The sequence below is a fragment of the Protopterus annectens genome, chromosome 6.part0 (genome assembly GCF_019279795.1).
Source record: "Protopterus annectens isolate FY-2018-M chromosome 6.part0, PAN1.0, whole genome shotgun sequence".
NCBI lineage: Eukaryota > Metazoa > Chordata > Ceratodontiformes > Protopteridae > Protopterus > Protopterus annectens.
In genome coordinates this window covers 1,568,962,185-1,568,987,886 of record NC_056737.1, presented here as the reverse complement: position 1 = coordinate 1,568,987,886, position 25,702 = coordinate 1,568,962,185, and the positions used below count along the sequence as shown (strand labels likewise).

The 25,702-nt window shown below is 42.9% G+C and overlaps 1 protein-coding gene across 4 annotated transcripts in view; it reads left to right on the top strand.

The window, feature by feature from the left end:
- Positions 1–25,702, top strand: part of SNX4 (sorting nexin 4) — a 2,225,118-nt gene that overhangs the window by 1,271,379 nt on the left and 928,037 nt on the right. For all 4 annotated transcript variants that reach the window (XM_044075014.1, XM_044075015.1, XM_044075016.1 and 1 more), the window contains one exon: positions 18,286–18,347. In XM_044075014.1, coding sequence (XP_043930949.1) covers positions 18,286–18,347 — 62 coding nt within the window. The remainder of the gene's footprint in view (positions 1–18,285; positions 18,348–25,702) is intronic.

The following is a 25,702-nucleotide window of genomic DNA, read 5'->3' as shown; positions in this document are numbered from 1 at the left end:
CTTGGCTTGGTCACTCAGCTGAGATCTAAACTCTATAGTTGCCCCAGTGGCAAGTCTTACTAGGGATCTGGAGAAAGAGGGGGAAACCAGCCTCGGACTGACTGTAATCTCTGTGTGCTGTTAAGAAAATTTGCACTTGATGCAGAGAGCTGCATCTGGAAATACTGTGTGTGTACTTGCTGTCCTCCCAGTGAACATCTCCCCCCTGTTGCCAGTGGTGAGGATTGAGGCTCCTTGATTACTGGTCCAGTGGTGGGGTGTCACATTTGGTTGGCAGTGGTGGGATCACCACATCATATATTGGGATTCCGTGGTGTGGATATTGAACTTCTGTAGCCTGTAAACAGTGGTCACTAAAGAAGGTGTTTGTCTACCATGTGGCTGCTTGAGTGTACATTCAGAGTTTCATATCACAATAGTTTTATTTATTGTTTTTAACTTAGTTAGGGAGAGCAGGCAAGGATGTCAGCAGCGGATTATGGAAAGCTGACAAGTAACCAGTTGGCTGAGCTGTGCCAAGCCAAAGGACTGGGACATTCCAGCTTGACTAAAGGAGAAATGATTGCAGCCTTAACCATAGTTGCATCACAGACTAGCAACTAGGAGGACAACCAAACTGGCCTTGGGGATGTGCTACTCTCAGAAAATGGACAGTTCAGCTTTGCCTCAGAGGACTTAAAAATGTGTCTGGAATTAGAGACTTAAACTGGAGGCCAATCGTTAGAAAATAGAATCAGCAGAGAAACTGTGGCATTTGGAGGTCAAAGCAGAGACTGCAGCATTTGGAAACCAAAGAAGATGAGAGGCAGAGGCAGCATGAAAAGGTAATGCTCACTGTTCCCTAGGGTCATGGAGGTAATGGGGAAGGGAGTAAATGAACCCCAGAAGCAATAACGGTCAGTAAATTTCTTCCACAGTTTACAGAGGGTGATAATTTTGAGAGTTGTATTCATATGTTTGAAAGGGTATGTAAACAATATAATGTTGACCAAGGGCTGTGGGTACAGTTTTTGACCCCCCCCCCCTTACTCCATGGTAAAGCTGTAATTGTTGTTTCTAAATTGCCTGATATTGATTGCTTAAATTATAATACAGTTAAAATTGTTTTAGTGTGTGTTTAAGTTAACACCTGAAGCTTACAGAAAAAAAGTTTTGTGAGCATCGATGCAAAGCAGGTGAAAGTATGTGTGAATATATTGCTGAGTTAAGAACTTATTTTCATAGGTGGGTGAGTGGGTGTCAGGTCACCGATTTTGATGGCTAGCAGACCTTTTGGTGAGGGAACAAGCCCTTAGCACTTTGCCTGAGGACATGAGAATCTGGTTGGCAGATAGGGAGTGCAGTACTGCAAATGGGTTGGCGAAAAAAGGAGGCCTATACCTAGCAACCAGGGTATCACTGCACAGGAAAGGGATATCCAGTGCTGTACATAGGTCTAAAGGAACCCATGGTCGGCAGCCTAAACTGTCCCAACAGAGTCCACCAGTAGCAGGGAAGCCACTAGTTAAGGTACATGGCCAGGTTCAAGGGCTAAATGTTTTAAATGTAACCAGTGGGGCCATGTAGCATATAGATGAACACGGAGGCAAGGTGGGAAGACAACAAGTGGGAGTAACAGAATGCCATCAGTAAGTTGTCTGGAGATACCAAGGGTACCAAACTACCACAAGAGGTTATATCCTAAGAGGACAAGGGTACCAAACTACTATAAGAGGTTATATCCTATGTTAGTAGATGGGAAACAGGCCATTGATAAGAGAGACAGCCTCTGACCTAACCATTGTGAAGCCTGCAATGGTTAAAGGGGAAAACTACTCACTTGGGCAGTCAACTCCAGTCAGAGCTTTAGGGGGGACCCCATTCCAAATAGCTTTGGCGAGGGTTCACCTTGACTGGGGGGTGGAAAATGAAGCAACCAAGTAGGTGTGTTTGAGGATATCCCTGTAGATGTCCTGATAAGAAATGATCTTGATAATGCAGTACCTTGTGTGCATGCAGTAAGATGCAATCAGGCTTGGAAACAGGCATGTGGGTCTGGTAACTTGGAGGGGGACCCAGACAAGACCGCATACTTGAAGCCAGGGCTGGTGCGGTGGCTACTTCAGGGAGGGAGCTACCCTATAGCAGTGAGACAGAAGGTGAGCCACAGCTGCTTGTGGGAGCCGATGTTCCCTTGGACAGAGTGACTGCAAGGCCAGAAGTGAGGAGTGGTACCCAGGCTGACAGTGAGGCACCTGTGTCAGCGGATAACAGACTTCCTGTGGAAGGGGAGCTAGGAAGGGTTACAAAGACAGAGTTGAGACAGGCTCAGCTCTCAGACCTACACTACCAGGCTTGAGGGAGGTAGCCAGGGAGGTGCCTGATCCTCATGGAAAAGGGGAATCTGTATACTGGAACAAAAGGTTACTGTATAGAGAGTGGATCCTGATGGAGGGCTAGAGGAGGAAGAGAATACAGCAGTTGGTAGTGCCCAGAGCCTACCATTTGGCACTTCTAGACATAGTCCATGATATTCCCTTTGCAGGTCATATGGGCATAAAGTGCACCAAGACATGTATTATGTAGAACTTTTATTGACCTGGGATTTCCAGAGATGTAACAGGGAGCTGCAGGACCTGTGAGCAGTGCCAAAAAGTAGGCAAGGCAGGAGACAAGATCAAAGTTCCTTTGGTGTCTTTGCCTATGATTGAGAAGCCATTTCAGAGGGTAGCTATGGATATTGTGGGGCCTCTGAGTACCCCAACTTCCACAGGAAAGAAGTATATCCTAGTGGTAGTAGATTAATGCTACCAGATACCTTGGGGTGGTAGGTCTGTTCTCCGTTGAGACAGAAAAAGTAGCAAATGTTTTGTTAGAGATTTTCATCAGGGTTGGTTTCCCAAAAGAAATACCAACTGACAGAGGTGCCTATTTCATGTCAGACCTATTGACTTGTCTGTGGAAGCATTTTGGGGTGAAACACCTAAAGACCACCCCCTAGCGTTCCCAGACTAATGGTCTTGTGGAGAGTTTAAACTGTGCACTAAACACCATGCTACTGACATTTGCAGACCAGTTTAAGAGGGAGTGGGACAAATATTTGCCCCATCTGTTTGATTACAGAGAGTTGCCCCAGGAGTCCACAGGTTTCTGACCTTTTGAGTTGCTGTATGGGCATAGGGTGAGGGGACCTCTAGATTTGATTCGCAGTGAGTGGGAGGGTGTGTGTGAATCCCACAATGAGTCTGTTGTGGCATAAGTCCTAAACCTTAGGACAAGGCTCAGGGATATCATGGGCTTGGCCCAGGAGAACCTGTCAGAAGCCCAACAGCATAAAAAAGTCTGGTATGGCAGGATTGCTCAAGCTAGAGAGTATGCTATGGGGGAAGCAAGTTATGGTTCTCATTCCTGTCATACACACCAAGCTGCAGGCAGTTTGGGAGAGACCCATCAAAGTAGTAAGGAAGGTCAGTGGATGTTAACTACATGGTAGACCTGCTAGGCAGGGGCACAAATTGTACCTTGTTAACACCATGAAACCTTACCATGATAGAGAGGCCCTGGTGCAAAGTTTTTGCAGTAGAAGGCAGGAGGAGTCTGAGGGGGATCTATGGCTATAGGGAGCCAGTCAGTAAAATCCCAAGTTGCTGTGGTGGAGCCCAGGGTTGCAGGTATATGGTATGGCAGTGCAGCACAGTAATGGGGTCAGCAATGCAAAGGCAACTGGAGTTTCAAGACAAGGGAATTGGGTAATATATTCCCAGATAGCTCATCCCTGTCAAGTAGTGTTTCTCAAGGGTCACTTGAAAAACTAGCTTGAGTCTTTGAAGGGGGAAAGAAGAGTTTGACAAAAGGAGATACTGCCAGCACAGCTAGCTGGAATTTTGTAAATGTCTTTGATGAATATCGAAATGATTTATACAAGATGCTTGTATTACAAATGTATTAGAACTGTATGCCATGTGTGTGTCAAACTGCTTGTACAGACGTGTGTATTGAAAAGGTATTTTTGTAGAGTGTGGTGTTTGAAATGTAACCACAGTGTGCCCTACTGGAAGAGAACAGAAATGTATCTGCACTAGTGTAACTGTTTAAATGTACATGCTTAACAGAAGAAACTGGAGGGTTAACCTCAGTCCAGCAAACTTTAGAAAATATCTGAAATTAAATTACTTTATAGGCTACCCAATAAAGAGGCTCTCTCTCAAGTTTTCAATGCAGCTAGAGACATAAGGTCTGTACTAAGAAGATTTCTGTATTGTCTTTGGAGTGAACTGATTGCTAGTTTTGAAGCATGAAGGAATGCAGTTGATGTTCTTCGTGTTTCACTGTTGCAGTCATCACATTGGGGTTATCTGCCTGAAGGTAACCCTCAGCTGGCCTGAATACCAGGGTCTTCGGATTCCTGCGTCAGATGCTCTCTCTTCTTCCATGACGAAAAGTCGTCAGGGGTATAAAACATGCAGCCGACGCCATTACATCAGTCTTTCTTACTGTGCGGTGCCCGAAGCAGAAGCAGTTCGCAAGTGCTGGTCGGCCGACTCCTGAAATTTTCGTTTTCGAATTTCAGACCCAAAGTCTTCAAAAAAGATAAGTACCCCATTGGGGATCCTTTTCCTTGCTCCAACCGATGTCAGTAAAAGTTAACAATTGTCTTACCTGTGGAAAGCAAATACCTCATAAAGATTTTCATTCATACTGCATCCCCTGTTTAGGCCCAGACCACAAAGTACCTCGCTGTCTGTTTTGTGCCTTGTTCAACCACCGAACTGTTCATCATCGGGCTACCTTTGCAGAAAATTATTTTCATACTCGGTCTCAGTACTCCGAAATGGCTTTGTTAAGTCACCCGACTACGGATCTTGTGAAAAAAACATAAGGATAAAGACAAAGACAGACTGCATAGGTCCAAAAGTGCCGTTGACGCTTCCTAACCTAGTCGCCAGTCCGCCGGTACTCAGTGAGGTGCTTTCGCAGCCCCTGATACCCGCTACTTCAGATTCGCAGGGCTCTACTGAGACCCATTCAGAGTCCGGTATGCCGCGAGATGCTTCTTCGACTATGGAACCTGCGGATGTCTCCACCTTGGATGGGTCCAGAGCCGCTGTGCAGGCACCGGCTTCTGAGGGTGTATTCAGGCCCACAAACTTGCTTTTTAAACCAACGACATCTTCTTCTTCTTCCAGGCCTAAAACTCGCACCATGCCTAGAAAACCGACATCCAAACCGCATGCTCAGGCCCATATGCCTAAAAAACAAATGCTTAGAATGCCTGAAGACCTTATTACCTTAATTAGGGGAAGCTAGCCTTCCCCCTCTAAGAGACCTAGAACTGACTTTCCTTCTGATTCTTCTGATCAGGAATATGATATTTCTACCTATGAGGATTCTGATGCAGAGGATTCCATTCCCTCTGCTTCCCCTCTAGAAGATTTGCACACTCTTAGGGAGTATTTCCATTGGGAAAGCCAGGATTACTCTGACTCCAAAAAGAGGCTTAGGGAATTCTTACTCCTTCCTCAACACAGACCTTTAGCTATCCCTCCTGTTCTGGACATTGTAGATGATGCTTTCTTGGAATCTAGCCTTTCCCCAGACACACTACCTCCAGCTCCCAGAAGACTTGACAGGTATTGGAGTACCTGACTCTCACAAGTTCCTGTTCAAAAATCCTACTGCGGATCCAGAGACCATTTCCCAAGGACCAAAAGACATTAAGGCTACTGCTGCCAAAAATCCTACCCCTTCTGATAGAGATTCTGGAGCCTTAGACAGATGGGGTAAGAAGGTATACACTTCTGTTACTTTGGCCATTAGGGCTTTAAATTGCCAGTTTCATATGTTAAAGTATCAGCAGCATATTATGGGACTACTTAAACAGAAAATGATGTTGATTCCTGACTGTGCTGACACAAAGAGTTACAGGATTTAATGCATTCTGCAGAACAAGTTGGTAAACATATTTTGCAATGTGGTTTTGATGCTTTAGAAGCATCTTACAGGGCTGCTGTCACTGGGTCTGTACTTAGAAGGCATGCTTGGCTTAAGGAGCAAAACTTGCCAGATCATGTTAAAGCTAAATTACTGGATGATCCCTTAAACCAAGACCGCCTTTTTGGCAACAAAGCAGAAGCCGTCCTCAAAGTGATGGAGGAAAAAGCTAAATCTATGCAAACTGTTAAAGATTTCCTACAAGTACAGCCTCCCAGATGTAGCAGGCATTGGCCTTCTAAGAATTGGTCCTTTCCAGTCTCTTCCAGGCCTTCTTAGTACAAACCCAGGAACAGCAGACCACCTAGGTTACAGTCTCAGGCTGTGCACAGGCCTAAGCAGTGGGGGGGCTCCCATTTCCAAAGCAGGGAGTAATAAGCCACCCCCCTACGGAAAAATGGCACAATGACTTAACCTTAACTCTTCCAAGCCCTGCTCAACTGCCTGCCCCCTTGGGAGGAAAGCTCACCCTGCATGCAAAAAACTGGGAACTCATTACCCAGGACTAATGGGTTTTGAACATAGTTTCCCAAGGATACAGATTCCACTTCCACACACTACCAACCCCAAACGGTTGGCCAGACATACCCCCAAATCAGTGGGCGGAGGACCAACAGCAGGTTCTCTCTCTTCTAAGTATCAGAGCTATTCAACCTGCCCCAGCAGAACAAAGGGGGCAAGGTTTTTATTCGACTTTTCCTGGTACCCAGAAAAGACAGCTCATGGCGTCCTATACTGAACCTCTCTATTCTAAACACCTTTCTGGTAATCCCAAAATTCAAAATGCTAACACTTCAACAGCTTCTTCTATGCTAGGCAAAGATGCCTGGCTGGCAACCTTAGACTTAAAGGAAGCTTACCTGCACATTCCAATAAGGGAATCTTGCAGGAAATACCTACGCTTCAGGGCAGGCTCCATGCACTATCAGTTCTCTGCACTTCCCTTTGGCTTATCTACTGCACCCAGGGTATTCACAAAGTGTCTAGCTCCAGCCATTGCATTTTGCAGGCAGAGACAAATTCAAATATACCCATACTTGGACAATTGTCTGATTCAGGCAGAAAGCCAGGACTTGCTATTACAGCATCTGGCATTCGTAAAGAAACTTCTAACCTCACTGGGATACATCATAAATGAAAAGAAATCTCACCAAGTACCCTGCCAACCGATTGTATTCCTGGGAGCAAGCTTGAGCACAACTTCCCAGATGGCTTTCCTCACTCCAGAGAAACAAGTTTCTTTGACAACCTACTTCAAACTATTGGCCACAAAACCCCAGCTATCTGCAAGGAAAATTCTGCAAGCCCTGGGGTTCATGACCTCTTGCATTCTACTAATTCCATATGCAAGACTGCATATGAGGAAACTACAGTGGTATCTAAGCCTATGGTGTCAACATTCTCAGGACCTGGAATCAATGATTCCTATCATTCCTTGTATAAAGACAGAGTTCCTTTGGTGGGCAGAAGCCTGTTACCACAACAAGGGTCTCCCTTTCACTCTACCCCCTGCCACCCAAACCCTAACAGACGCATCAGACTATGCATGGGAGGCTCACTTGGCAGTGCAGTGCATTCAGGGCAAATGGAACCAGAGTCAGATGCACCTGCATATCAATCAAAAAGAAATGTTAGCTGTACAGAATTCCCTGACAGCCTTCAAAGACCACATTCTTCCAAGACATCTATTGGTAAAGACAGACAACACCACAGTTATGTGGTACATAAGCAGGGGGGAACCCACTTGTATCCTCTCTGCAGACTAGCCATGGCTCTTTGGAACACAGCCTTGAGCTACCAAGTGAACCTACAAGCTCAATTCCTGCCAGGCAAGCTAAATTCACTGGCAGACGACCTAAGCAGAAATCTCATGGACCCACATGAATGGAAGCTAGAACCAAAAATATTCAACCTCTTGAGGAACAAATGGAGGACTCCAGAGGTAGACCTGTTTGCCTCCCCTCAGAACTACCAATTGGACAAATTCTGCACAAGGACTCCCCACAGTCAAGCTTGGAAAGTGGATGCCCTGTCCTTTACCTGGGAAAGCCCCTCGGTTTATGCCTTTTCCCCGTTGCCTCTCCTCTCAACGTTTCTGCTAAAGATCAAACAGGACAAACCAAGGACAATACTGTTTGCACCAGACTGATATCCCCTCTTGCGCAGTATGACACTGCTAGAACCATGGCACCTGCCTCGGACCCCTTCCCTGCTGTCCCAGCAGGCGGGCCAGATTCTGCACCCTCGGCTTCAAACCCTGAACCTAGCAGCCTGGCTAATTCCTTGAGCTCTCCAATAGCATCCCTCAGTAAGCAGGTGTTAGATGTTATCCTGGAGGCAAGGAGGCCTAGTACTAGAAAATCCTATGCTAAAAAGTGGAAGAGATACTGTCCCTGGAGCCAGACTCGAGGGATGGGCACAACGGTACTCAGCTTACCTCATATTCTTCACTACTTAACAGAAATGCTACACAAGGGCCTATCCTTCTCGTCAATTAAAATTCATGCCTCTGCCATTTCAGCACATTATAATACTGAGCCACCCCTCTTCTCTCACCCCCTGCTAAGACAATTAGAGGGGCCAAAAATTTAAGAACCCCCAGGAGAGCCCCCACTCCAGCCTGGGACCTTAACTTTGTATTGGAAAAGCTCACCCCACCCCCCCCACCCCCTTTGAGCCAGCTGCAACAGCGGAGTTGAAATTCCTTTCTTGGAAAACAGCCTTCCTTCCCTCTAGCCATCACTTCAGCAAGAAGAGTGTCTGAATTACAGGCCCTCATGGCAGTGGAACCCTTCATTGTCTTCCATGCAGACAGTTTCCCTCAGGACCAATCATTCCTTTATGCCTAAGGTGGTGTCTAGTGTGGCCCTAGATCAGGCCATTCATTTGCCTACTTTTTTCCCTAATCCACAAAACAAAGGAGAACAAATACTGCACTCTCTGGATGTGCACAGACAACTTAGATTTTATTTGGATAGGACTAAGCCTCTCAGAAAAATCTGAACAGCTGCTAGTTGGCTTTGCTGCAGGGGCAGAGGGGAAGACCATTTCGAAGCAAACCATTTCCAAATGGATAGCCCATTGCATTCATTTCCGCTACAAGAACCATGGAAAACCTACCCCACAAGGGATAAGATCACATTCCACCAGGGCTGCATCCACCTCTGCAGACTTTCTCAGAGGAGTCCTTACCAGGGACATCCTAGAGGCTCCTACATGGAGCTCTGTACGTACCTTCACCAAGCATTACCACATGCCTATTTTTTCTAAATCCAGAGCTGGTTTTGCCACTGCAGTCTTGCAGGGCTTAATAGCTGGCCCTAATTCTCTCTAATTCCCTCCCCCCTTACTTAGCTTTGGGAATCAATCCAAATGTGATGACTGCAACAGTGAAACATGAAGAACATAGTACAGTTGTGTACATGTACCATAAATGTAGATATTCGAGTGTATTCACTGTTGCAGTCCTGGTTACCCTCCCTCCCTCCAGCCCCCCTGACTTCTCTTGGCTCTACCTTTCCTTCTTGTTTGGTATAGTTAAGTTTCCTGGTATATTTGCTTTTTGATGGAGGTGTACCATAACATATAATTGCTTCCCATTGTGGGGGCACCTGACATCTGGGGCAAGAAAAACTGATGTAATGGCATCGGCTGCATGTTTTATACCCCCTGACGACCTGACATCATGGAAGAAGAGACAGCATCCGGCGCAGGAATCCGAAGACACTGGCATTCAGGCCGGCTGAGGGCTACCTGCAGGCAGACAACCCAAATGTGATGACTGCAACAGGGAATACACTCGAACATCTACATTTATGGTAAGTGTACACAAGTATACTTTTATGACTTCCAGCATCTGCCTATAGATCTGAACAAAAACCCCTGTCTGTATATTTTTACAGGTAGATGCTAAATGCTGCCTGCTTCTATCAGTGGGGCTTTTGGCCTGGGAACTAGAAATCAGATGACTAGAAATGATGTCATTCTGCAAGCTTACCCCATCAGTAATATTTTAGATATTAATTTGAGAGGTCTCTTAGTGAGACAGAGCATTCTGTATTCTTGTCTTGGACCTGACAAGAACCATTCACCACATCATCTGCCTTGCTCTAATAGTAAGTTACTAAGAAATAATATAATTCTCTTAGATTCAGTCAGGAGTATAGTAAATCTTAGTTTAAATGTCTTTCTTTATTTGTGTGAGCCTTTACTGTAATATTACTTTAAATATTTCCTTTGGGTTTGAACTCTGATGTCACTGTCAATTTAGATTTAGTATTGTCTTGTTCTTTTATTATTTTTTTATTAAATGTAGTTAAACCTTTCATTGTTACCGATCTGTGTAGAGATATTTACATTTTGAGAGTACTTGCATATTTATTTGGTGACACTATGTGGGCCACTCCTAATAGTCTTGGTCAAAGTACCATTTGTGTTAGTATTAACATTACACAGTAAAATTGGTCACCCTTTGCTCAGGACCTTAAAGTAGCTGTCTGGGAGTGAATGGTGGCCGTGGAAACTACCTTATAGTCTGGGCAGAAGTGGGCATAGTTAGTAAACCTGTGCTAGCCTTTCCCATGTGTGTGTGTGTGTGTGTGTGTGTGTGTGTGTGTGTGTGTGTGTGTGTGTGTGTGTGTGTGTGTGTGTGTAAATCAAACCTCAGAGTGTGTGTGCCAGCTACTTGGGCAGGGACATGAAGAACTGGTTGGACAGAGAGGGTGCTGGAGGTCTTGGCTTGGTCACTCAGCTGAGATCTCAATTCTGTAACTTGCCAGTGGGGAGTCTTATTGGGGATCTGGAGAAAGAGGAAGAAACCAGCTCCAGACTGACTGTAGTCTCTGTGTGCTCTTAAAGGAAATTGCACTTGATGCAGAGATCTGCATCTGGAAATACTGTGTGTGTACTTGCTATCCTCCCAGTGAACGTCCCCCACTGTTGCCAGTGGTGAGGATTGAGGCTCCTTGATTACTGGTCCAGTGGGAAGGTTATTACAAGTGGTTGTTATTCTTAAAGGTCTGCATCCAAAATCCTAATCTCTTTATTGCTAAAACTTCCCTCTCCTGTTTAATCATCAGTATGAGCTTTAACTGCATAGCTCTAAAGTATCCCTTCAAATTAGGTTATCCTCAACCACTTTGTTCCAAGGGGAGATTCAGCTTATCCCACTTAGCTCTTGCCTCTTGCCCTCTTCCCCTCCTAAATACATTTCTTCAATGCTTCATTGATTATTGTCAATAATTTCTCCTCTGGTTGATAAAATTATACCTTACCTGTGTATAAAACTAAGGGGACTAAAACATTTTCATTGTTTGTGTTTTTCCATCCATATCAATAATCAAGGGCTTCCAGTTTTAGCCTTTTCTGTTTTGTTTGTTTTCTTTCCACATATTCTTAGCTGTCATAATAGACTAATTTTTTATCCATATATCTAATTTTTTCACCTTATGTGTCTATAAACAGAGGTGTTGCTGAACCAATTCATATATGGGTATATATTTTCCACTGTAGCCTTTGTTCTATCTTCATTAATTTTGTATCCAAAAATACTTGAAACTATCTCAAAATGTTCCACAACACTGAAATGTCCTTTTCTGAAATTTTCAAGTATGAAACATCATCTGAAAATAAAGCGAACTTTTATCGATTACCAAAAATCATTTGTATCCTTGAATTTGTGAGCCCCTTACTTTCTTTGCAAGTGGCACCAAATGTATAGCAAATAAAGGGGAAAGAGGACACCCCTGCCTTGTTCCTCTGTTCATGCCCATCTTGTCTGAGAGGAACCCACAGGATAGATAGACATTCTTGATTATGTTTGGTTCTCAAGTATCATCCTAGAATTATCTGAAATATTTATTTTGAACTCTCATGGGGAACTGACATGTATGCTGCGGTGGTGGTGCTGTGGTAGCGTTGTCGCCTCACAGTTAGACGTTGCCTGTTCGATTCTCAGAGCGTCTTCTGTGTGGCGACATGCTTGAATGGTCGTTCCTTCGGTGAAGGTTGTGCGTTAGGCCCGGCAAGCCAGCACGTAAAAATCTACTGCCAATCATTAGCGGACTGCTGTGGTGACCCCTAACCGGGAAAAGCCGAAAGACACAAACAATGGGAAACTGACATGTGGCCTCGTACAGAGGTTCCCAATGCAGTGTTTCAGTGGACAGTTGGTGCCATAGGTCTGGCTTTATACCTGCTTTACACACTGGGGTCTGTTTTGACCCGTGCTGAAAAGGTAAGGTGAAAGAAATGCCCATAATGTGTGCTGAGTTAACGTTATGCATTATGTAAGAAAAAAAAATCCACCAGTCACAGCAGCATTTCTGTTGATGCTTATGAAGTGCAGCCTAATTTCCATTTAGCATTAAAAACAATGCATCGCCATGGAAAACAGGGTTGAGATGCAGTGAAATCTTTGTTATAACAGCATAAAAATTGTGACATTTTTCATTAGGCAAGACAATATTTGGTCTTCTGAGTAAAGAGTGAGGCACAGACTTCAGGTGCTGACAAAAGTGTATTACCATGAAAATCACCATTTAGAGACAGTGAAATTCTTGGTTTAGAATAGCATTTGAGTGTGTTTTGTAACAAACTGAAATATTAAAATTACCTGAAAGTTATTATTTATTGACACGGAGAAACTGATATAGGGACTAATATAGAGATAGAAAATGCAGTGTTTCAAAGGACTTTTGGTGTAACAGTTGGCATTGTACCTTGTTTCTGAGGGGAGGCTTTTAGATCTATGTTGAAAAAGGCAAAGTGAAAATAATGTCTAGTATATATGTGCAGTATGGTGTTATACTGGAAGAAAAAGAATCTGAAATGTTTCACCAGACAAGGCAGTATTTTTGTCGGTGCATACAGAGTGAGGACTAAAATACTTATAGTGATAAAGGCAGTACTTCTGCATTGAACTGCAGTGAAATACATTAGATTAGAATGTCATTCATGAGTGTTTATACCCAAGTGTTTTATTAGAATTCTCTGGCATATTTAATCTTGTATTATTCTGTCCATGCACTTAACTACTAGAAGACTGGTTGCCACAGGTGGCACTGATTTGGCATTTGCACATCTTCCAAAGCTCAAGCTTCTCCTGTAGCCCTCATAATGGCCCTCACTTCCTTCTGCTCCAGATCTCATTTGCCACATTTAGCATATGGCTGCGAATCCCAGTTGTTCTGTCTTCTATAAACAGTAGGTGTTTTTATTGATTGCTTGCATTACTTTCTTGTCAGAATAGATTGGTAGTCTATATATATATATATATATATATATATATATATATATATATATATATATATATATAAAGAGAGAGAGTTAAATAACTACAGACACCAGTAAGTTTTGTACCTTCTGACTAAATCTCCTGTCAAACTCACTTCCCTGCTCTCTACTTAGGTGGTTAGTCCTAATCCTATCAAAATTGCAATTTATAGACTTTTAAGTTTAAAAAATAATTTGTCTACCTGTTTTTCTGTTATGGTTGGCTGTTGCTTTTTTGAAGTGCTGCTTTTCTTTACCCTGCTATGACTGTGTGTGTGGTTAATAAGTACTTTTCCATCACTGTTGGTATGTGTATCTGCCAGGTATTATATCAAAGTTTCTATTTTGGAAGCAGTTGTAGAGAAAGATAAATTGTTTTTTTTTAAATGGTATGGCTGTAAGATTCCACCTCGGGATACTTAAGATTAATGGCTAGTGTGCTTGGGGCTGGGTCATTTAAAACAGGATTGTAAAATCTGAAGGGTTTCAGTTGCAGAATGCTGAAAGAAAAAAAAACAAATTCATTTTGAAAGGCCAGAACATGAGGCGAGAAGGGACAGTTAGAGGAAACTAAGATTATGCAGGCCTTATCTTCTGCCTCCTAAATTTCTGTTTTAGGTCCCTCCCAACTGGAAATTACCATTATTCCAGACCCTTTCTGATGAAGAGCCTGGGAAGTTTTCCCTCATTGATGAGTTAAGCTGTTTGGATTGCAGTCCATCTTCTGCCCATTCATTAATGTCAAGAAGGTTGGTCAGGACCTTTTCAGACAGTATTGACTGGGACTGATTATGTGGACCTTAGCCAAGACCCATATTGTTTTAGGTCTTTCTCATCCCCCACTATATTATGGTTGATCAGACAGAACAGGACTAATCCCTTCCACTTTTTAGGCTCCTTCCTTGGGTCGAGTTTCAGTAGTGAGAATTTCAGAGTTGAGAATATTTGACATCATCAGCTGCAATCACTTTGGTTCCTGCAGTTTTGACACACTGATTTCCATCATTGCTGAGAACTACTAGGCATCTCTAGCTCAAGGTCAAGACCTTTAATATTGGAATTCGCTTCAATACCCTTGTGACTGTTACCAGTTTCACTGCATTCAGCTTTTGACTCATTGGTACTGAAGCCAAACCTAGTGCTTGCTGGTCCGTCTGTGTCTACATTTCCTGTATTGACTTCAGAGACTATGATAATGACATCAGTACCTGCTGACATGACGCCAACATTCATGTTTTTGATAATTCACAAGGTTGATGGTTACAGGAGACATACCACGAGTTTCCAGAGCAAGGCACCATAACACTTCCACAGTTTGGTGCCTTGCTCCTGGAAACTCAGTCCTTGGAGATAGCTTGTTCAAAAAGGTAAACAAATGTCACACCTATTGCAACGAAGACCATTCCTCAGATCTTTCAGACAAGTCCACAGAAAAGAGTTGGAGGTGGCAGCAATGCAGCGCATTGCATTACTGTAAGTAAGGCTTATTCATTTTGTAGCCAGTGGAGTATCCATTGCCATTGGAACAGACATTACTAGTAGATGGCATGCCTGCCTCAGACTGTGTGAGTTTACAGTGAACTTTAAGGGTCTGTAATGCCCCCTTTTACGATTAACATCTTTTGGACCCAGAGTAAATGGAAAGTTGCTAAGGTCCAAATTGAACCTCAGACCCTGCAACTCTGTGGAGTAGCAATCTTTAACCACTTAGTTCCAGTATTACTTGGTTTGGGAAGACTGAACAGCATTTCATGTACCTCGTGCCAGGGAGGGAAGACTAGCAGTCCCCAGTTTAAACTCTTTCCAAGTAAACTGCCAAGTGTATTAACTTTCTGCACAAGGCCGCTTACCATCCACATACAGTCTTCTGTTAAAGGCCAGTGCTGTAGAAATGTGGCTGCTTCCATTGCTGCTGCATGAATACCTCCATTGTGGACATCTCTGCAATCGCTACTTGGTACTTGGTTCACAACTTCACTAAACATTATAGTCTCAGCAGCAACATTGTGAGTATGGTCTCCATTGATACAGTTTTTCAGGGCTTATATTTTTAGCTGTCTTGCAGTTTCTTTCACCTTTATAGATTTACTGATTTGGATTCAACCCAACTATTGACCTGCTAAGGAAGGTCCTTAATGTTGCATGTAACATTGAGGTCAGTGCTACCCCACCCCCCACCTTCAATCCAACTTTAAGTGTTGACATTTCTTGTAGGGCATGTGTGCATCTGTATATTGTTTATTAGCAGTGTAGTTATTAAATTATTATTTCTTGATTGTCATGAAGCATATTTGCTCAGTGGTTAGGGGTAGAGTGGTAAGTTCTGGATATCAATGTGCTTTTGTAGTCCAAGAGTGATGCCTTGCTGTGTGATGATGTCAGGTGTTTTCATCTTGAATTGCAGGAATGTCTGAAGTAAAAAGTGCCAAACTGCAATTGGTAGAGAGGATAAACCAATTTACATGCTTGAGACCCTACAACTGATACCGTAAGAATGCATTGATTTGCTTGTTATGAGATTGGACTTGGTCTGACCTCAAATTTGCAATACATTCCGTTTTTACAGCGTACCTAAAATTTTGAAAGTTCATTTCTGAAAGATAGTCGTTTTTAACTTGACAGGAGATTTTTTTTAAGTAGGCAAAATAATCACTTGAGCAAAACTTGAGCATGTTTAATGTTTTCATTCGCATGGCAGATTTGTAAACACTAGTAGTGGTAGTGCTGAAAATATGGAAAAATTTATCACCGAGTTTGAGCCTTTGTTAATTTGTCAGATGCAGTGTGGTAACTTTTGGAATTTTCGATAGATTGATCCCAAAGTTCATATAACATAATAGATGTGAAAGCTGATAGTTATCAGTGTTAACCCATGTATTTCCTTCATATAGACACTGAACTTTGACTTACTGCTGTAGTGGAAAAGCTTAATCTGTAATACTTTTGGCCCTGCATCCAAGTAAGCGTACTAAAAATAATGTAATGGAGGGGAGTTGCAGAATTGAGTAGCCAAGAAACTCCTCTTTCTATTTGAAGAAAAATAATGCACTGTATACCAGACCTCTAGTGATTGATGTGGGTCAACCTAACAACTTTTCCGATTCCAAGGACATAGATGGTCATCCTGGAGGAGTGGACATATGTTGACGTATGCATCCACCATACTGCTCTGTTTTTGGACAGAACAGCTAGGCGCATACATCAACACCCAAAGCAGAATAGACTTCCCAGCTACTTTATCTGTTTGCTGGCTGACTTGAGTGCATGCTTTGCAAGGTAGTTCTCTCCTTGAAAATGGCAGTTCTTTAAATGCTGTATTTCAGATGTAGCTTAGCCGCTTTTTTGGGGGGACTAATCCCCACAGCTACTAGTTCAAGGTGATCCGGACTGGAGGAGTAAGGAGAGAAGGAGAGGAAGATTATATAAATTAATGTTTTATTACACTTTTGTTGCATTTGTCTAGTGATTTCCTCTGTCATGCAACTTGCCGTAGTAATCCTGTGACAGTGGCAAATAGGAAATACAAATGTCACAGTGTGGAGCTTTGTCTGCCTTTCCCCAGTACCTCACAGCACCTTTATGTAAAATAGCAAACTCCACGATTGCTTATGTATGAGAAATTAAAAAAATGCATTTTCTTCATTGCTATGATGTTTTGCTCATTTTGTAACTGTTATCTGAGACATTTTGCAATAGATTTCAGTATTGTCAGTGTAATGTTAGTTGTTGCTAAATACCTGAAGTTTCTGAGCATTTTATGCTTCACTGAGTTGCTCCATACATTGAAGTAACATGGATGACTATTCATATGGGATGGATGACACTTCATAGTTGACACCAGAAATACAGTACCTCAACATTTGGCAAGTACATTGATAAGCAGCCCACAAATCTTCAAACTAAATGGGTTGCATTGTGAAATAGTAGCATTTAAGATCCTCTGGCACCTTTGCAGGCATGGCTATGAAATGCAGAATACCTGTCTACCTGAGACAAATATTCATTGTTTATGAGCATTTCTCTGTCATTTCATCTTTCTATGCATCAGCTGACTAGAAAATGCAGGCACAGACAAATATTATAAAACCCTCGGCACAAGTTATTTTAAGCTCAGGGCCCTATGATTAAATCCTCAGTTTTGGTTTAGGATCTATGTTTTGAATATGATGTCTTTACTCTGTGTTCATTTTACTTGGTTGTATTGTCTGAGATGTGCCTCTGTTTACTTGGTTGTGTTATTTGAATTGTGCCTCTTTTTGGGTGGATTTTTTTTTGGATATTTTTTTTTCCTATTTGTAATGTTTCATTTGATTTTTCCCCTAATGACAGGGAAATGATACACTGATAAAGTAGTTCATTTCAGTACAGTTCTGAACTTAACATTAAGAGAAAATTGACTTGCCTGTTTCCTTTTAAATGTATTGGTCTACAGGAAGCTTTTTATGTTTGTTTATAAACAGCTAGGCATTATATTGTGCATACTTTCAAGCATTAAGGGCATCAAATCTGCTTATTTTGCTCAAGTTAAAATGCAGTTCCTAAGTAGTTAATCTGCAAATTGTTGAAGCAACATTACAAAATTAATAAACCAGTGTTCATTTCATGTTGCTACAAAACCAGGGGGTATTTGAAAATGTTTATTTCCCCTCCTCTTCCTCAACAGTTTAATTGGAGAGTGCCTCAAGGTCAAATTTTGTTTGCTGAACTGGACTGGGGCTGAAGACAAACATTTTCAGACTTGATGTACTGCATTATTTTCTTATTTGTTTTAATGTATTTTAGTAATTGCATTTTCAGTGTAGCAAGTTGGTCTCTGCATTTTGCAGGTTAATAAAGCAAGACTGTTTTGCTGGTTAAGATATCAACAGTGTTGTGTTAATATTGCATAGTAATTTAAAACTGCAATATTAAATGTAGTAATCATTGTAGTTTCATAGTAGATTAAGCAGGAAAATGTATAGCCTATATCCAGCCAAATAAAAGCTGTGTTTTCTTATGCTTAACTGTAGCAGTCTTTGTTAATTATTTTGTTTTATTCATCAGAGGGTTGCTGACCGCCTGTATGGAGTATATAAAGTGCATGGAAATTATGGAAGAGTATTCAGGTAAAACCTACACTAAGCTACTGTAGTTGCATTGAATTAATATTACTTAAAAGTATTGTTATATTGGAAGAATGAGTGTTTTTTGTATAGCAGAATTCACCATATCAGACTTTCAGTATGCTGTATTTAAGCAGCAAGTTAGGAAGGGATACTTTTAACATGTATTATTTTTCCGTAGCCTTGTCTGATGTCCCTGGTCACAGTTATTTGCTTATTAGTTCCATCAAAGCGCAAGAGGGGTCACCATGGCTGTCATGCTGCAAAGTAATCATTCATTTTATTAAACCCATTAACCATCCCCCTCCCAGAAAAATGCAGGCATGCTATGTTTCATGCTTCCTAATAAGCAGGTCCTGACATACAGCAAGCACGTGAAGTCTACTTCACTTTGTCACCTCCATCTCTTCAGCTGGAAGAAGCAGTGAAAGAAGAAAGTGATCATACCAGCCACTTATTTTTTCCCTTTGGCTGGTCCTGTGACAACCAGATTGTAGCTGAAACCAGGTCATCAAATAATATGGGCAAAAGCCCTTTGACAGCTTAGGAAGTATGTCCATGAAACTGCAGTGTATTTTTAAAAAAAAAAGTTGTGTTTTTTTTTTTTTTTGAAAACTGTTTTGAGAAATGCAATATCTGTGATTGCTACATGTATTGTAGATTGCCTTTGGAAATTTCTGAGACCTAAAAGTAATAGGAAGTAATGTTAATGAGTGAGAGCTCTGTCTCCTTTCACAGTCCAGTGAATGATTATAAGTATGTACAAAATTTGGTGTAAATTCAAGGTGACTTCTGAAGTTTGTCTAGCCTCTAGGATAGTCATCTTTTTTTCAATATATGGTTATGTTTAAGCCGTGGTTGCTTTGGCTTAAAGTACATATTGTGTGCCTACAAAAGATTTGTCTTCCTTCACAAACCTCTCCTTCTTCTAGTCACCTGCAGTGTTTGGCTGTCTATTTTGCAGTCGCATTCTTTTTATAGATGGTAAAAGTCAAATCTTTCCAAGACCTTAAAAAAGCTAGTATGATCATCTGAGACAATAGCAGAATTATAACTGACTTTGTATCTTATGCTTTGGATGTTCACATTATGCTGCCATGTGTTGTTGCTTTTGGTTTAATACCATCAAATGTTCATGCTATATTTCAAGCTCAGGCATTTTCACACTATTTGTCACCTTAAGAAATGGATTTGGATGAGGTAGTGAAAAAAGAAAATTGTCTGATGAATCAATGGAAGATTCAGTCCACTTGCTCTAGAGGCAATGCAAGAAGTATTGGCTAATGGATAAGACACTGAAGTTTAATGCCCCTTCTTCCTAACTTCTGCTTAGGGTCTTCTGTTTGTCTTCCTACAGATTACTGTTGCAGTAGAATTCCTGACATACAGAATTGATGGCCATACACCTGGCTCAACTTCTAGAGTTCCATGGATTTCTGAGCCAACTTCTCCCCTACATAAGGACATATGCTTACAACCGAGAGAAGAGGCAGTTATCACCCCCCACACACACATATGTATGTACATCATGGCAAGAAAGTGTGAAGTCGCTTGGTCTGGCTGTGGCCCAAGATCTCCCTTTTTTAGAATTAACTGAAACATAAGAACTCCATTGGGGGAATTAGAACATGTCCTTACTTTGTTATATTCATTACATTTGCGTGTGAGAAATGGAGTTTGTTTCCTTTTATATGCCGTTTGCAGTCCTGAAGAGCCTTTGTGAGTGCAAGTATCAGAGTGAGTATAAAGATTTGCATCCGAAGTGCCATTTTTAAGAGTCACATCTTTCAGATCTTCTTCATGTTTCACTGTTGCAGTCATCTCATTTGGGTTATCCCTGCCAGGGTAGCCCTCGGCTGGCCCGAATATCAGAGGCTTAGTATTTCTGGGTCGGTTGCTGTCACTTCAGGACTGACGTCAGGTCATCAGTAGTATAAAGTAAGGCAGCCAACGCCATTACATCAGTCTTTCTTGCCCTGTCAGGAGTCCCCAAGTGGGAGCCAGGTTCTGGTGGAAGAACCCCACCAGTTGAAAGTAAATACCAAAATGTCCCCTGTAAGGAGAGAGAAGAAAGAAGAGGGGGATGGTGGGAAGGAAACCAGGACTGCAACATTGAATACACTCGAACATCTACATTTATGGTAAGTATACACAACTGTACCATGTTCTTCGTGTTTCACTGTTGCAGTCACATTTGGGTTGATTTCCAAAGCTGAGGAAAAGGGTGGAGGCAGTCAAGGAGACTAGGGACTGGCTAGGATGCCCTGCAACACTGTAGTGGCAAACCCTGCCCTGGATTTGGAGAAGATAGGCAGGGATAACCCAAATGTGATGACTGCAACAGTGAATACACTCGAACATCTACATTTATGGTAAGTGTACACAACTGTGCTTTAAATGCCATATTTTTATGGGTTGTATTAGAAAAAAACAGGGAATTATGCTTTGAACATGGCTGATGTAGAAGAAATTGGAAGTCATTATGCAGGCACCCGCCAGCATTTGTTGGCATTTTCAGGGTAGTCTATTCCCTCTAAGGTGTGTAAAAATTATCCCCACAAGGAGGTCGAGAGAGACACATTTCATCGGGATGCTAAGGAATAGGAATCTGTTCTTCCATCCCATATGCCGAAAGACATCTCAACCAGTGAGATGGTGACCCAGTCCCTGTTTCTGCCTGTTTCTTTTGCCAGTTTGTCCACTCTCTTTGGAGACTGATGTGTCGGTAGCAGCTTGCATGTGTGTCTGGGCTGAGTGCCACACAACTTGTGCTCCTGATGCTACTTTATTATGAACAGCATACCTCTGTCTAGAGCTGATGGTGAAAAAACAGTAATGTAGCTAGAGCAGGGCAAGAGGGGCAACAGCCCTAAGCGCAAAGTGTTGGGGGTGGGGCACAATCATCGGATTCTGATCACTCTTTAATGCAGTACCGGCTTTTAAAAGCTGGTATTGTATTTGCAATCAAACCTGAGTGCTGTAGTGCTCTCTGTTTGGTCTAACTGTAGCCTTTTGTAGATGTCAGACTAGAAGCCAGCAGGCCAAGAACAATAAAGTTTTGAAGAAAAAAAAGTGGTTGGTGAAGATGGACAAGGCAGGTAAAGTTGCAGGCAGCAAGTCATCAAATGTTTAACTAAGCATTACTCAGCCAAAATGTTTCCTTCTATTTCTCCTACTTTCCTCCTTTTCCCACAACCATCAGCCTGTCCTCCGTGAGCCTAAACCAGTTTATGACAACTGGGCAAGCATTTCTTTGAATACCTGAGTAATGAGTATAATTTTGAATTGATATGCAATGGAATTCAAATCCATTTCATACTTAATAGGGATGTCTTCCTTTCTGGAAGACCAAATGGAATTCATTGTTTCCCTTCTTGAACAGCTCTTAGCTCAAGGAGTCATAAAAGAGGTTTTTTAAGTTAGAGGAGTAATGTCTATAAGAAGATTTCTTAGAGCCGTGGGTTACATGGCCTCAGCTGTCTTTCTGAGACCTTTAACAAAGTTAAACATGAGGGGGATTAAGTGGTTATTAAATGCTTCTTGGAATCAGCACATACATCCCCTTAGGTAAGGTCTTGTCAGTGATTTTCATGGGTGTGTACTAGGCTAACAACCACAAGGGCGTTTTTAAGCCTAGCCATGCATCCCAAACCTCTGACAAATTCTGGTACCTTGATAAGTGTAAGCAGGGGCTTGGGAGATGAAACATTTACAGGCTGCCTGTGTCCATTAGAGACATAGGTGTCAAACCAGGGATGAATTTACTGATGTTAAGTTGTCCCATCTCACCTTCGCTCTTGCTTTTTGGGTTCGGAGCCGATCTTCGGCTCTGACTTGGCCTACTTCTATAGCTCGAGAGCTGTTTACTGGCTCGAGGATAACCCTTATCCCAGAATGCCCAGCGTCAGCCACCCAGATTTCATTTGCCACTTCAGCTGCGAGGTTGCTTCGTTACTGGCTCAGGCTTAGTAAAGTTTTTTCTGTTGTTGTTGTTTATTCTTCAGAATTTAACAAGTTTTTGTCTATATAGTTTTTTGTATCCCTTATCGCCTTTTCTTGTGTGTTGTGCTTTGTTGGCCGTCGCTCCATGCTCGCAGGCCTTTCTGTTTCCCCTGAATTCATTTAAATTAGAGAGTACCCCCCCCCCCCTTAGGACAGCCGTTTAAGTTAGAGGCTCTCCCTTTTTCTTTATTTGTGAAAAAAAAAAAGACTGCTTCTTTAGTTCAGTTGTTGAAAGATGTCTAAAGAGGCCAAAGTTTCCGGCTTCAAAAAGTGTGACATGCTGTCAGAAAATGTCTCTGACAGATGGGCACACTAGCTGTGTTTATTGTTTAGGGGCTGTGCACCTGCAGGACTCCTGCTCTATCTGTCATGCATTTAGTACAGGGGTCCTGCAGGAGCACAAAAACAAATTTAATCCTTTGAGAATTATTGAAACCACAGGATTCCCCTGCTAAAGGTTTTCAGCCAGTGACATCCTCTAAGTCTGTCAAGCTGTTGACTCCATCTTCGGAACCGATTCTTGGGCTTGAACAACCAAGTTTGTCAGTGCCGACTAGCATCGACAAGACAACTCCTCCCTCTGCTCCAACTGCTACCTCAGAGCCACAAGCGAGCAAGGTCTCCTTCATTGGAGCCAATCTGCTCAGTGCCACAGTCACCCTTACTAGGAAGTGAACGCAGTCATCGCACTTCATCCCACTCCTCTCGATCCTCTAGGTTATCGGATCAGGATGTGGAGAGAGTAGTCAGCAAGTCACAGGCCCTTGCAAAATTACTTTCCAGCCCACCTCAGCAGGTTGCGGCTCCATCTGCCTTTATCTCCATTCCTCCTCTGACTACACTTAGTTTGGAGCCGGAGACCATGGACGCGCTGATAGTAGAACTGACCACGCCAATCACCTTCTCTTCGGTTCCGAAGTCAGCTCTGATCACCTCAATTGTTCCGTCCATCGAGGGATCCGGGCGCCGAAGCTCTCTCATCGGCTCCGAGGGGGGGAGTGGCATCGGACCCTTGTCCGACCCCGTACTCCCTCTCGGAGCTTTGGCGCAGGTGAGCTTGGCTCCCACATCGGCCTTGGAGCCATCACCCTCGACACGGAGAAGGACTCCTGTCTCTTCGGAGCCGGAGCTTTCTTTGCCTCGGGGTCAGGATACCTTCGAGGTCATGCGGTGTGTGCTGTCCCCTGAAACAGCCCTACTATCAGCCCCATCGGCTCTATCCCACGTGGTGCCTGTGCCAACCACTGCTACTCCAGCCCAGAAGTGTAGGGAACCTATGCCCCAGGACACCCCATTGGGTGATCCCTCTTCTTCCGAGGTCTCCACTGATCACTCAGAGGAGCCTCCCCGGAAGAAGTGCAAGAAGAAGCACCTAGACTCCCCTGAGTCTGTCACCTCAGATACAGACCTGGATGAATCGGAAGGGTCCCCCAGGTCCCCCTCAGAAGATGTTTCCTTTTCGGACATCCTTGAAATGCTTAGGCAGAGGGGGTGGCTGGTCTTCCCTAGCCCCTACTGAGGATGAGTCTGTATACCTGGAGGCATTCAGATGTTCTTCGTGTTTCACTGTTGCAGTCATTATATTTGGGTAATCTGCTGGCAGGTTGCCCTCAGTCGGCCTGATTAACAAAGTCTTGGGTCCTGCGTCGGTTGCTGTCCCTTCTTCCATGACGTCAGGTCGTCAGGGGTATAAAACATGCAGCCGACACCATTACATCAGTCTTTCTTGCTGTGCGGTGCCCAAAGTAGAAGCAGTTCGCAAGTGCCGGTCGGCCGACTCATGAAGTTTTCGTTTTCGAGTTTCAGAACCAAAGTCTTTAACTAAAAGCTAAGTATCCTGTTGGGGAAACTTTTTCTTGCTCCTTACCGATGTCAGTAAAAGTTAATAATTGCATTAGTTGTGGGAAGCAAATGCCTCATAAGGATTTTCATTTGTACTGTATTCCTTGCCTAGGCCCTGACCACAATGTACCTTGCTGTCGGTTTGTCTGCTAAATGTAATCAACACACGATTAAACGTTGGTATATTTTTGCTTCTAAATATTTTGGCTCAAGATTTAATTATCCAGAAATATCGTCTGTTAGCAGTCCGACTACCGGAATACCTAAAAAATGCAAAGACAAAGACAGAGACAGACCGTCGAGGTCCAAAACGAATGACGACGGTTCTCGTAAGCCAGTCGCCAGTTCACCGGTACTCAATGAGGCACTTTTGCAGCCCCTTATACCCACTACTTCTGATTCGCAGGCCTCTACTGAGACCCATTCGGAGTCCGGTATGCCGTGAGATGCTTTAATTATGGAAACCCGCGGATTTCTCTACCTTAGATGGGTCCGGAGCTGCTGTGCAAAACTAAGGCCAAAATCTAAATCTATGTCTAAAAAAATGACGCCTGGGCCACATGTGCAGGCCCCTATGCCTAAAAAACAAATGATCAAAATGGCTGAAAATTGAATTACTCTGATCAGGGGTAGCCAACCCCCTCCTTCTAAGAGGCAAGACATTGATTATGTATCTTCTGAACAGGATTCTATTTCTTCTGACTCTTCTTATGAACAGGATTTGTCTATTCCTACTTATGAGGACTCTGATGCAGAAGATTCCATTCCTTCTGCTTCTCCCCCTGAGGATTTTTCTTTTGGCAAAACTTTACATACCTTAAGGGAACATTTCCACTGGAAAGTCAGGATTTCTCTGAATCTAAAAAGAGACTTGGGGATTTTCTTCTTCTTCCTCAGCATAGGCCCTTGGGCTATACCTCCTGTTCTAGACATTGTTGATGGTGTTTTTTCAGAATCTAGTATGGCTCCTGATTCTCTGCCTCCGGCTCCTTGTAAGCCAGACAGATACTACAGGGTTCCTGACTCCCACAAATTCCTTTTCAAAAATCTTATTGCTGATCCTGAAACCATTTCTCAGGGTCCCAAGGGCATTAAGGCCTCTACTGCTAAAAATCCTACCCCTTCTGATAGAGATTCCAGGGCACTGGATAGATGGGGTAAGAAGGTTTACACTTCTGCAACCTTGGCAATCAGGGCTTTAAACTACCAATTTCATATGCTTAAATATCAACAGCATATCATGGGACTACTTAAACAGAAAATGATGTTAAATTCTGACTGTCTAAAATAAAGATTTACAGGATTTATTACATTCAGCTGAACAAGTTGGGAAACATACTTTGCAATGTGGTTTTGATTCCTTGGAGGCCTCTTGCAGGGCTGCTGTAACTGGATCTGTGCTAAGAAGGCATGCTTGGCTCAGACAGCAAACTCTGCCTGACCATGTTAAAGCAAAATTGTTGGATGCTCCTTTACAACAGGACCATCTCTTTGGTAATAAGGCTGAAGAAGTG